Genomic DNA, 14,903 nt, shown 5'->3' on the forward strand with positions numbered 1-14,903 from the left:
GTTAGAAGTGATGGAGTTAGATTCGACAGTACGTTCATTTCTTTCCAAAGGATTCAGTCCATAGCCAAAATCTACAGGTGCCACAATTGATTCTGAACTAATACTCTGATATATTTTTCTTTCAACCTACTCTTCCGCATTATAGCTTACCTACATCATAAAAGCGAATATAAAAAAGATATTAGTTTAGAGCATATATAAAGCTATTGAGAAGTTAAGAAATCAAAACCTATGATATATAAAGAACATATCGATTTAATTAAATCAAAAGATAATGTATGATTTAGAATACAATAATTATACAATAGCAAATGTGACATTAATTACATACAATCATTTACTACATTATGTCTTAAACACTCGAATTACAAATTATAGATGCACTATTTCATGGTTTATAAATGTCTTCAGTAACATTTTCGCGGACCCACTGAGCGTAGGTACTGAAAATATTTTCATCCAAATTTTGTTCAACAAAAGGATAACATTCAGTTTCATGTTCAACATCATCTCTAGTATCTAACCCTATATCAAATAAGTCTCTAGGTGTGTTTCGAAGAACAACAAACCAACCCAAATCTTTGGGATCTTTAAAGTAAAATACTTGTTTGACTTGAGATGAAAAAATATAAAGTTCATTGATGAGTTGTTGTTCAGTGTGAATTAATCGAGAAAAATTCATAAGTGTAAATCCATACTGATCTTTTTTAATATCTTTTGCAGTATTCACATCAGCCCAATCACACCAAAATAAGATAACTTTCCACTTGCCATAATAATCCAACTCAATGACGTCATTAATCATGCCATAATAGTCAACATTTCCTTCAAAGGGTTTGTGTCCCTAGCACTAACATAGCTAGTAGTTGATGAAGTCACAACAACTCTTGAATTTTGTGTACTTTTAAATCTCTCATATGATTTAGTGTGAAATTTAAATCCATTAATGATGAAACCTTTGTATCGTTTCACAATCTGGTTCGAACCGTGTGAAAGACACTTCACCTCTTTACTAACAAACCTTCAACTCCAAACCTATAAAAGTGGAATAAATATATATATATATGTTATTAATGTTATTTATCTCGTAAGCATTCTATGTAGATTTCTCAGAATGGAAAGTATGATATTACTTACAGTTGCTCTTAACCATTAATAATAGTTTTCAACGAATAATTTATCAAGCTCTCGAGGGTTTGATCATCGATAATATACATGATCTCTCAAATTATTTCTATACTCACTATAAAGCATCATGATAAAGTATTAACAAAAAAAAGACAATAAATTATGCTTAATGTAAAGAATAATTTATGTGCTAAAAAACTTACGTGCGAAACGATTCAATTGAGTTATAATGAAAAAAAATATATATCGATGTGTTTGTGCTCAAGATTTATCTTTTAACTCCACCAATTCAACTTTGCCTATTGGTTGTCCAAAACTTTGAAAAAGATAATTGTAGGCAAAGTCTGTATATTGCATACCAATATTTCTCGATGGTCTATTAAATCTCGTTTCAACATCTTCCAAATAATGGGAACAAAATGTCATAAACTCTTCTGTTAAATATCTTTTAGTAATAGAACCTTTCGGATAGCGTTTGTTGCGACAATATGACTTTAACCTCCCCAAAAACCTATAGCATAAAACATTAGTCATATGTTATTTTAAGTAGAGTGCCTTAATCATCAATAAAAACATAATTAATCTATTAACAAGTAATACCTTTCAATAGGATACATCCATCGATAATAAATCAGCCCATCGACTTTTGCTTCATATGGAAGATGGATAACCAAATGCATCATAATAGTGAAGAAGTTTGGAGGGAAGATTTTCTTTAAATGGCATAAAGTAATCGTGGCTCGATCTTAAAGTTTGTCAAACTCTTCCACATTCATACATTTTTGACATAGAGATTTAAATATGTTACTTAATTCAATTATGGCAGAAGTGACTTGGTTTGACATTGATGAATGTAAAGCAATCGAAAGTAAGTCTTGCATCAAAATGTGATAATCATGTGACTTCAATGAAAAAAGTTTTTGCTCTTCATATTCACACATTTCAATATATTTGATGCATAGCCATTCGAAACTTTGACATTTTTTAAAACCTTACAAAACACATCTTTTTTAGTTTTAAAAATCTCAAAACAAGCAATAGACAACCGATATTTGGCATTATGAAGCAACTTTAGATGAAGGTCTAGACGAATCCCCATATCAACTAGGTCAAGCTGACTTTTTAAGTCATTCTTGGATTTTCTATTCATATTGAGAATTGTCCTGATAAAATTTTCGTAGACATTCTTCTCTATGTGCATCAAATCAAGGTTATAGCGTAATAAAATTATTTTCTCAATAAGGTAACTCAAAAAAGATACTTTTTTTTCTACAACTCAGACTTATTGGGGTCATTTACTTCATTGTCTTCTTCATCACTTTGAACATCAAATCACCAACTTGAGTATGAGCATCACCAACTTGCATAATACGAGGCCATACACCTTCAAAGATGTCATTCACTCTTTTTTTTGATGAAGTCATTTTTCCATAAGTGAAATTGATATCTTTTAACTTTGACAAGATATTAAACCCACTAATGGGTAAAGGCGATCTCTTCAACTCTTCAATTCCATCAAATAGATATTTTTGGAATCTAAATCAATGATTATCATCTAATCATTGACGATGTCCCATATAACAAAATTTTTTACCATTAGGTAACCACGTTGAACATGTTTCTGCAGCACAACATGGACAAGCATAATGACCTTTTGTACTCCAACTAGATAAATTCACATAAGCAAGAAAATCAATGATAGTCCATAATAAAGCAGCATACATATTGAAGTTCTTTTCTTTTGATGCATCATAGGTCTCAACTCTTTCTCATAATTACTTTAACTATTTAATAAGAGGTTACAAGTAGATGTCTATATCAATACCCAGACCTTTTTCTTCGAGAATTATCATAGACAATATAAATGATTGTTGCTTCATAGCTATCCATGGTGGTAAATTGTAAGGAATCAATACAACTGGCTAAGTACTATAAGAAGTATTCATCATTTTAAACGGGTTGAATCCATCAGATGCTAGTCCAAGCATAACATTTCGAGGATCAAATGCAAAGTCTGAAAACCTAGAATGAAATGATTTCCATGCTAAAGAATCTGCAGAATGCCTCAATAATCCATTATCCGTCCACTTCTCATGACGTCAACTCATTGAATCTGCAGTTTTGAAAGACATGAAGAGTCGTTGAAGTCTTGATATTAATAAAAAATAACGTAAAACCTTAATAGGCTTTTTTTTCCATATACCTTATCATTATCCTTATTCAACCTTTCATCGGGGTATTTGTCCACCCAATGAGAAATACCACACAAATGACAAGATTCTTGATTTTTTCTATCCCCTCAATACAACATGCAATCATTGGGACAACTATGAATTTTTCATATTTGAGACCTAAATCTTTGATCATCTTCTTTGATTCCTTATAAGATTCAGGGATTTTTGTAAAAGAAAAACATTTCTTTCATAAACTATAATAATAAAGTTAGAGAGTTTACTGTCCATCCACATAAGCATTTTAAGTGAAAAAGACAAACACAAAAAGATAATCTTAAATGCTTCGATCCCTTAAAAAGTTTTTCATTATATCCTCAAGTAACCTATAAAACTTTAATGCTTCTCTTTTAGGTTGTTGGTCTCGTACACCTATCCCAAGTTCACCAAATTCATGCATTTCAACATTGGACTGATTAAATCCTTCATGTTAGGGAAAAAGATTATGAAAATGTTGGTTATGAATGTTAAAAATATCTTGTAACATGCCTTCAACGTCATCTACTATAAAAAGATCATGTTGGTGTTAGGGAGCCCTTGAAGTTAAAGGAACTCTAGTGAAAAACTTTGACGATACAGACTCTTCATGAAAATACCAATTAACATGTCCCGAAAGAAATCCAATACAAATTAAATGTTCAAAAACAACTTGACGTATTTGCTACTCGATATTAGCACACTTCACACATAGGCATAATATCATATTATCTTCACTTGTATTCTCAAATGCAAAATTAAAAAAATTTTTCACTCCATCTCTGTACTCTTGACTTAATCTTGACTTTTGCATCCAACTCTTTTCCATTTAGTACTTGCTACATTATCAGACTAAATGTATATAAATAATTTATATGAAAACGAACATGTACAATACTTAAGTTTATTATGTTTTAAACAAAAGATAATAACAAGACTAGTACTTACACAAAACGAGAACTCCTTGTTGTGAAGTAATTTATTAGCTATCAAATATTATGAATGTTAAAACTCTACTGCTAACATAGACAGTACCCAAGAGTATTTGTAGTTGGGGTTGAAATAAGGTAGGTTTTGAAGAAAATTATTTACACAAAAAAAAATCACGAATTACAAAAGCTGAAGGAATAGACAAATGAAGTAAAAGCTAAAGTAAATAAGTAATGAATAGTCAAAATAGGGTTATAAAAGACAATGCTCGAATACTAAAAGTTGAAGGAAAGGGAAAAAATTGTACTTAGTTTGAAAAGAAAAATAGTATAATAATGAAGATAAAGCTTAAAGTTGGTGATTGGATGCACTAAGTTTGGAAAGATTTTTATTGGATTGGATTATGAACGACGTTTACTAAGAAAAATGCCTACAATAATTCCATCTTAAATATTTTTTGAATATATTATAGGTGCCTTCAATAGAGTCGTAGTAGAAAAGTTGTGTAATATTAAAGGCATTTACGTCACAAAAAATGCTATCACTAATTTTATCTAAATTTTTTGTATATTTATTTAAGATATTTTTTACATAATACGCCTTCAATAACTTCTTTATTTTTATTTTACAATATCAGTGAAGATGATTTTTTACAAAAAAATACCTTTAAAAAATTTTTTTTAAAATTTTTTGGGATTATTAAAGGCATATTCTGTTGAAAATGCCTTTAATATTACACAACTTGAATTTTAAAGGCTTATTGAAGGCTTTTATTCTAGAAAAATACCTTAACTAATTCATTTTATTTTTTTAAAGCAATTTATTGAAGGTGTTTTCTAGTGCAAAATGTTTTCAATATTCCACTGCTCAAATTTTAAAACGGATATTGAAGGCATTTATTATAGAAAAATACCATTATTAAATGCTTTTATTTTATTTTAAGTACAAATGCATTGAATAATTTTCAATTAAAATTATTGATATTATTAATGGCATTTTCTAGCGAAAAACGCTTTCAATAATCGAGAACTTAAAATTTTTAATAGTTAGTGAAGGCATTTATTGTAGAAAATCACCTTTATTAAGTACATTTCCTTATGTACATAATTATTAAAGGTGTTATTTATAACAACCGCCTTCAATAATTTTTGTTTAAAAATTTTGGGATTATTAAAGACTTCTTCTACTGAAAAACGCCTTCAATATACCACTACGGTTATAGAAGGTGTTTATTCCATAGAAATGCCTTCAATAGTTTTCTTCTAAAAAATTTTGAGATTATTAAAAGCGTCTTCTACTGAAAAAAGCCTTCAATAATTTTATTTAAATTATCTACATAAATATTAAAGGCATTTCTTGATAATAAACGCCTTCTAAAATTTGTTGGGATTATTAAAGACGTCTTCTATTACAAAACGCCTTTAATATACAGCTACATAAATTTTACCATGGTAATTGAAGGCATATATTCAAGAAAAACACCTTTAATAATTCATTTTAAATTTTATAGATAATTAGTGAAAGCATTTTCAGATAAAAATAACCGTTGATAATTTCCTTTAAAAATTTTTTAAGATTATTAAATGTGTCTTCTACTGAAAAACGCCTTCAATATACCACTATGATTATAGAAGGCGTTTATTACAAAAAAACACATTTAATAATTCCTTTAAATTTAGTACATAATTACTGAAGGTGTTTGTTAATAACACATGCCTTTAATAATTTTCCTCTAAAAAAGTTTTGGAATTATTAAAGGCGTCTTCTATTGACAAACGCCTTCAATAAATAAATTTTAAATTATCTTCATAAAAATTAAAGGCTTTTCTTTATATAAACGCCTTCAATAATTTTTTTCTAGAATTTGTTGGGATTAATAAATGCATCTTCTATTGTAAAATACCTTCAATATAATGCCACACAAATATTAATATGGTTAATAAAGGCGTATATTCAAGAAAACATTTTTTATTATAAATTATCTACATAAATATTGAAGGCATTTCTTGATAATAAATGCTTTCTAAATTCTGTTGGGATTATTAAAGGCGTTTTCTATTGTAAAATGCCTTCAATATAACATTACACAAATATTAACACAGTTAATAAAGGTGTATATTTAAGAAAACATCTTTTATTATAAATTATCTACATAAATATTGAAGGCATTTCTTGATAATAAATGCCTTCTAAATTTTGTTGGGATTATTAAAGGCATCTTCTACTATAAAACGCCTTCAATATATAGCAACGCAAATTTTAACATGGTAATTGAAGGCGTATATTCAAGAAAAACACCTTTAATAATTTCTTTTAAACTTTTAGATAATTAGTGAAGGTATTTTCAGATAACAGGCACTGTTAATAATTTTTTTTAAAAAATTTTTGGGATTATTAAAGGCGTCTTATACTGAAAAAGGCCTTCAACATACTACTATGGTTAGAGAAGACGTTTATTCCAAAAAAATATCTTTAATAATTCATTTAAACTTAGTACATAATTACTGAAGGCATTTGTTGATAAGACGTGCCTTCAATAATTTTTCTTTAAAAATGTTTTTTGGGGTTATTAAAGGCGTCTTTTATTATAAAATACCTTCAATAATTTGTTATAACTTTTGAAGTCCATAATTGTTGAAAGCGTTTTCTACATAATACACCAATAATAATTTCTTTCATCCTTATCTATATCAGTAAAGGTGATTTTCTACTCAAAACGCCTTCAATAATTTTTAAAAATTATGAAAGGCATTTTTTAAGGATAGACACCTTGAATAATTTTATTGGAAAATTATTTTTTGGATTACTAAAGGCGTTTTTTTGTAAAAAACATCTTCAATAATCTTCAATAAAATTTTAAGGGGATTATTGAAGGCGTTGTTTCCAAAAAAATACCTTTAATAATAATTTATATATTCATTTCTCTGCCTTGAATATCAGAATCACAAGTTGTTAGTACACAAAACAATTAAAAGCTACATTATTCAACCAAACCTATATTTTTATCAAACCATTGGTTTTTTTATCCTTATTGTCGCCATCGACCTTCAACAAATCAACGGTACACACCTCTCTTTCTACCAGTAAGTCTTTTTTTTTAGTTTATTGTATTATTTATAATATTCGATAGAGATTTTTTTTCCAGTTCCTTAATATTTACATATTCATTTATATATTTTCATTAACTTTACTATAAGCATAGTCATCAAGAACCTTTCATTGCATTTATGCTATTTCTATGTAGTACGCTTTAAATATTGTGATTTGCTAAACCTTGTTGTCTAATTTTTTTTGCTGAATGATATTGTATGATATTAGGGGGCTGAATCATATGCTGAATGATTTACTGAACCTTGTTATATGATATTGTATTACCAAATGGTATTGTATGATATTGGGGGGCTGAATCATATGCTAAATGGTTTGTTGAATCTTATTGTCTGATATTGTTTTGCTAAATGATTTTGTATGATATTAGGAGGCTAAATCGTATGTTGAATGGATTGCTGAATGATGTTTCTGAGTGGTTTGCTGAAGGATGTGTCTAAGCACACTGTTGATTGGTGTGCTGAATAGTATTTCTGTACGTAATATGGTATTGATTGTATTTAATAACGTACAGTGTTAAATTTAGATGGTTATATTATATAATTCGTATAATTATGATCAACATTGTGGGTATCATAAACTCCAAACAACATCATTCCTCTTCTAATGAACATGCACAAGACACAGCTGTAGGCTAAAAAAAAAAAGGAAGGGGCCCAAATAAACAAATTAAAGTGACTGATATTAAAATTCATGTTGACTTCAATCAAAGTAGGTAGCCTGTGTCTGAAAGAGCTGCCAATATGGCTACTCATATTGGAGTCATCGTCTGTCGTAGGATTTTCATTACGTACACTGATTGGCAATGAGTTTTTGATGATCTAAAGGATGACATATAGCAGTCGGTTGTGGTATGTTTATTCAACTATTTCATAAAATTTATGAAATGATCATTTAATTGAAATTCAATGTGTTCATACTAATTGTGTTAACTTATTTAAGAATGGTTCAAAGTTCCAATTGACTGTAAAAAGATTGTATTGCAATCTACTGAGAAAGCATTCAGAGTCTTTAAAAGTGGATTGATAACCCAATATATTTTATCGCTGGTTGGTGAGGGTGATGTATTGGCTGTTCCACCTGCGGCATATGTAGATGTGATAAATGTTGAAGATTGGATAAATTTTGTTCAATATCGACTTTCAAAAATTTTCTTAGTATGCAAACCCATTACCAAAAAAATTATTTGTAAGTTTTTATGCAATATAACCTTTGATCTTTATATGTGATTGACGTAATTTTTTTATTTATAAAAAATCAAAGAACAATAATGGGATATTCGGGCCCAACAACAATATCACCATCGGACAACGAGAAAGGGATATGCAAATGTGAAGTATGAGCTTGTATGTATTCGCACTCTTGTTTTATACTCATTAATGAATATTTATGAACATTCATTTCATACATTTTGATTTTTTTATTAAGGTATTTTAATAGAAATTAGCAAACTCTGGCATAGAAGTTTCTAGATGGGATGTTTGAATGTTAGGAAATAAAGACATCTACGAAAGGATAGATCCTTTGCAGATGAAGCAATCGAAGAAATGACAAAAAAGATTGTATGTATAACTATTTTTTTAATATAATGTATGATTGACATTGTGGTTGTATGCATGAGTGTATACTAGCTTGTATAGATTTGTTGTCCTTTAGGATAATTATGCTGTCAAAGTCTAATATAGTGAACTGGCAACCCAGTATGGCGAAGATGTTTTGCCTTTAGCATTAGGCGTTAAAGAAAGGCCTGGTCGGGTTCATGGGGTTGATAAATTTGTCTTGACATTAAAATTTTTTAGTAATCAACAAAAAATCTCGTGAATGAGAAATGCACAATATGAAGTAATCATTGAGTAACAACAGCAATGAATTGATGACCAAAAGTAATGTCTCAATGAGCAATAGCAAAGACTCGTTGCTTTAGAGTCCATGTTGACAGTAATGCAGCATAACATGCTAGTACACTGGTCTGATAGTATCATTCTTGTAAGAGAAGCTTTTGTTGCAAGTAAGGAAGCGAACCCATCCTTCGCTACCACCTAAGAAATATGATATTGTTTATAATTTTAATATTAATTTGTTTATTACATTGATTGATTTGGTTTTAATACTTATATTTTATTAAATATTGTAGCAGGATGTTCGGACTCACAGTATGACCCCTGTTCAGGCTTCCATAGATGAGTTATCCAAATATTCACTGAAACATTTTTCAGAGGAAACTTCATAACCATTGAGTCTAAGGAAAGGTTATTTGATAATACCATCATTTTTTTTCATTGGTGTGGAAGAGGTTAAAGAATTTTGTGAACTGGATGAATTATCAGCTATTAAGATCGTTGCTTATATGAAGTTAGTTTATAAATACAAATATGCACATTCAATATGTAGTAATCTATATTAAGGTGTAATACTAACTAGCGGTGGTAGTTGTTATCGTGCAGCTTCTTATATAGAGAGCTAAAAGAGAGACAGTTGACCAACGGATTTAGATTCATTGACCCCAACTTCATTAGTGAGCAAAGTGAAATAGTCACTTATCATGCTAATCATGTGATCCTATGCATGAAAAGACTGACTGATTATTATTTGCTCCCGTATAATGCATAGTAAGCTATATTTCAACTTTAATTACTCCAACCTTACCTAAATTTGATCTAATGCGTAATCTGAGTATATCATTATTATTATTTTGCAGTCGTCATTGGGTGCTTATTGTGATTGACACCAAATCCTTAACGCTATACTTACTTAATTCAGTTAATCCGATAACGATGCCTAACATCGATATTCAAACTTTTATAAAGAGATATTACACTTTATTATATTATATAACTTCTGTTTCTTCATAAGTAATTTTATTTATGTATTAAGTAAATTTTTTCTTTTCAATTTAGGGTAATATCTGCATTCGATAAAAAGATAAAGAAACCGAAATGAGTGTCATTACTAATAAATGTGAAATATATTTTTTTATGTTGAGTTTGTGTAGATAAATATTTCCTAACCCACTCAATTTAATTTTTAGGTACCTCGTCAACTTAGTAATACTAAATGTGGATATTATGTCCTTCATTTTATGTGGGAGATAGTGTTACATGATTTTATGACCACACCATTCAAGGTTAGTATAAATTTCATAAACTCGTTATATCTTCAAAAAAATAAAAAGGTACATTATGTTCTCATTTCTTAGCATTTACTTCTGATTTTTTTTTAGTGGGAGAGCAAAGAAAGCTTTATGGAAGAGGAATTGGGTGAAATTCGTAAAGAATGGTTTGATTATATATTATCATTTATCAATGTTGATAAACCTTTAGGTTAGACATTGTTGGTTGAATGTAAATATATAAGAAACAAATTGTTATAATGTTTTGAACATGCCATGTTGAATGGAAACTTTAAGTTTGTACATTGGAGTATTGGTTTAAAATTATTCTTATACTTAATATGAATACACTATGTATACTTAATAAATCATTGAGTACGATTATTTCAAAAAAGTATATTAATATGGCAATGTTATCAGTTTTAATTTCGATTGTGTGGTCAATTTATTGAAATACAACAATGTTCATTATGTAAATTCCAAAATATAATTCGTGATATCACATATAAAAATCAAATGTTTTCTGGGCATTAATATACAACTGAGAGCAAACATTTTCTGGGTATAAACCTAAAACTGACTTGACATATACAATATCAAATATGTTTTTTTGATGGGATTAATGAAGGCGTTTTTAACAAGAAAACACCTTGAATCATCCATAATAAAAAATTTTGAAGGCGTTTTTAACCAAAATCGCCTTTAACAATCACCACAAAAATCAATTGTGTGAAATATTAAAGGTGTTTTGGGAAAAAAATGCCTTCAAGAATCCGTCACGTCTTTTTTGTATGGATTATTGAAGGCGTTTTAAAAAAATGCCTTCAATAATACCAACTCAAAATTAATCGAATGATTTATGAATGGTATTTTCCTACAGGTAACGCCTTGAATAATTCCTAACAAAATGTTATTGAAGACGTTTCTGGATATAACAGCCTTCAATAATCTGACTATTAAAATTTATCGTATGGAATATTAATGACGTTTTTTACCAAAATCGCTTTTAATAATCCTACCAAAAATTTATTGTGTGAAATATTAAAGGCGTTTTGGGCAAAAAACGCATTCAAGAATTCATCGCATCTTTTTTGTATAAATTATTGAAGGCGTTTTACGAAAAACGCCTTCAATAATACCAACTAAAAATTAATCGAATGGATTATAAAGGGCATTTTTCTAGGGCAACACCTTGAATAATCCCTAACAAAATGTTATTGAAGGCATTTTTGGATATAACTGCCTTCAATAATCTGATCATAAAATTTATCGTCTGAAATATTAAAAGCTTTTTGAGCAAAAAATACCTTTAAGCATCCGTTCAAACTTTTGTCTATGGATTATTAATGACGTTTTTTACAAAAACCGTCTTTAATAATCACAACAAAAATTTATTGATTGGAGTATAGAAGGTGAATTCGACCAAAAACACCTTCAAAAATTGGTTCTATGTTTTTTCTATGGATTATTAAGGGTGTTTCTTTGTGAAAAATGCTTCAATATTCTCTGCAAAAATTTTTAAAGCAATTGATGAAGGCGTTTTTGCTAAGAAAATCCCTACAATAATCAATTATAAATAATCTTTGCAAAAACCCAAAAAGGCTAAAAGGAGGGATCGAACATACAACCTTATAGTTAACATTTGTATGATCTAAACATTTTGATATGATATTTCTTAAAGGTGTTTTTAACAAAAACGAATTCAATAAGCCAGTGGAATTTTTTTTGTGTAATTATTAAAGGCGTTTCTTATAAAAATGCCTTCAATAATCTCGTATAATTTTTTATTAGATGATTATTGAATGCGTTATCTACAAAAAACATGCCTTTAGTATTCACTGAAATTTTTAAGGCATGATTATTCAAGGCGTTTTAGTCAAGAAACGTCATTGATATCAAGTCTTGAGTGGCATTTATAAGTAACAATGCCGCTATTTGAATATTTAGTGACGTTTTGATAATAAACACCTTAAATTTTATAAAAACACAGAAGCTAGCGACATTTGTAAGTGAATGGTCACTACAAAACTGCCTTTAATACATCATTTTCTTGTAGTGGTAGATTCAGGCCAAAAATAAAGCAACTGGTATAATATGTTTTCAATTTAGAATTTCTTCTCTTATAACATAAATTAATATCTTACATTTTAAGTCTAGAAATCATCTTTACATGATCATATATGGCATGCCTACATCTTGTTGAATTAGATGAATTGTATAAAATTTTCAACAACTTTCAGTAATTCATGGAGCACAAGATTTACCTGTTACAAACTTTCAGCCGATCAATAAACCAGGTAATGAAAAACCTGCTACTAAGTAAGGTATAATTGGCTGATTATATAAAATCCGACCTGTGATTTTAAACGTTTGAACAAGCAATGTGTCGTCTTATTGTCTGTATAACATCTTTTGTCCTGATTCTGGGATCGGCTGTTGCTGGAGAGTCTAGCTACTGCTCAAAAGTGGCAAATTACTTCTTCCCATGCTTAACATATCTAGTCGATTTTGAACTAAAACCAGCAGAAGGTTGTTGCGGTGGCCTTGAACAACTCAATAAAATGGCAAAGGACAAGAATGGTCCAGAAAATATATGTCAGTGCATTGAAGACATGGCTTATGTAATGAACGCTCTATTCATTGCTTCTCGAATCCAGTCTCTTCCTGAAGAGTGTCATATTCACTTCAGTTTCCCGGTTTCTATTAGCATGAATTGTTCCAGGTAACAGCGGCCACACTCACTCTCCTTTTCTATGCCAATTATACCTATCTGATCTCTTTCAGTAATCAAAATTGAAAGTGTTCTCTTGGCATTCTGCAGGGTTTGATGTTGAGAAGACCCTTTACTGTAAGAGTCCAATAGTAATCGGTAACAAACTAGTGTTTATAATAAGAATGAATCTACTCTATCAAAAAACATGCATGCATTTGTTAGGTAGGTTACCATGGTAAATAAAATTAATAAAATTACATGTACTCAATCAAAATTTAAAATTTAAGCCTAGCAGTATAATGCATACAACTGTTTGTATCCTTAAAGTATAATTAATATAAATTGGGTTTTTTTTTGTTATAAGATTTGTTACTGTTAGTTCAAATTATTAACGATGCAAAATTAAATATGTTGATATAATCATTAATCAAGTTGATTTATCGATATTTTTGAATAATTTTAAAATAAAGGAAGATAACGTGGAATTTTTTTTTTTTTTTTTGGTTAGATAGCCTATTTGTGAGGTCCATTATAAGGTTATCCCATCTCTTTTTCTTTCTTTCTTTATTCTGGTCTGTTGCCAGATTCCGTCACCGGCCACCACCTGACGTTGCCAACTGCCGGCGAGGATCACAGAGACCCCCTTTTTCTTTCTCCTATCTTTTATGTTGCGGTATCCTTGTAAATAAACTAGCTACAGAAAAGGCGATGGTGTTAAACACCTCGGTGGTGTTGACAATAACAAATGTGGTGGTCAGCAAATGTATGCCAATACATAGCCTGTAACCCAGAACGCTTAAGCAGCGATCAAGTCTTGCATCTCTTCTGCCTTGTCTCCATCATCTTCGCCCCTTTCCTGACTCTTTTTGGCTCTACCTATGCTTTAACCCTTCCCATCATCCTCTCTCTGATTACGGCGACGACGACAGCTCTCACTTAGAATGAAATTTCAGGCTATATATTTTTGAGATACCCACTTCATTTTTCTTGTCCTCTTGGTATTTGGATCAGGAATTTAAATAGTGATCGCGGTCACGTTTTCGGTCGCATCGCGTTTATCATGTTTTCGGATATAACAGAGATCATTGCGGTCACTACAGTCACCGTTGTCGTGAATTTTTTTTTTGTACAATTTATTATAAAATGTTATAATTATGATTATAATTATAAAAAAATATTATTCAATGATTTTAAAAATAATTTATGACACTCTATGTTTTTTATTTTTTTAAAAATTTATTCACAATTTTGTTTAGATTATAAAAGCATTCATATTTGGTTTATCCACAATTTTTCTTGGCCAAGTTTTATTCAATATTAATTCTAGACAAATCAAATATTAACAAAACATAATATGTTAAATACCAAGCATCTATATTTAATAAAATTACAAACTTAAAAATATAATAATTTTAAATTTCATTAACTACAATTATTGATATATATTTCAAATTTTATCACATGGTAGAATGGCGAGGAGGATCAAATTCTTTATCTTCACTTTGAGAGCCATGTTGATTCAATCTCCATCCCTGAGGCCTTTGTTCTTGATACATTAAAGGTGGAGGATATATTTGAGGATGATACATTTGTGGTAAATGATACATTTGAGGAGGTAAAAGATACATTTGAGGTGGATAACAACTATATGGAGGTAGATAATAACCATATAGAGGTAGATAACCATGAGGAGGTTGAAAATTAAGTT

General features: G+C 29.5%; 1 protein-coding gene across 1 annotated transcript; it reads left to right on the forward strand.

The window, feature by feature from the left end:
* Positions 1 to 12,809: 12,809 nt before the first annotated feature.
* Positions 12,810 to 13,277, forward strand: LOC149514246 (non-specific lipid-transfer protein 13-like). Its single transcript, XM_089745003.1, has one exon. The coding sequence runs from the start codon at positions 12,864 to 12,866 to the stop codon at positions 13,206 to 13,208; it is 345 nt and encodes a 114-aa protein (XP_089601129.1). The 5' UTR covers positions 12,810 to 12,863; the 3' UTR covers positions 13,209 to 13,277.
* Positions 13,278 to 14,903: the final 1,626 nt, after the last annotated feature.

The sequence above is a fragment of the Durio zibethinus genome, chromosome 16 (assembly GCF_047325235.1).
Source record: "Durio zibethinus cultivar Kanyao isolate XHJ-2024 chromosome 16, ASM4732523v1, whole genome shotgun sequence".
Lineage (NCBI taxonomy): Eukaryota > Viridiplantae > Streptophyta > Magnoliopsida > Malvales > Malvaceae > Durio > Durio zibethinus.

What these genes read in the sequence shown, in the direction of transcription:
- LOC149514246 (XM_089745003.1), top strand. Translation starts at nt 12,864, where the DNA reads ATGTGTCGTCTTATTGTCTGTATAACATCTTTTGTCCTGATTCTGGGA.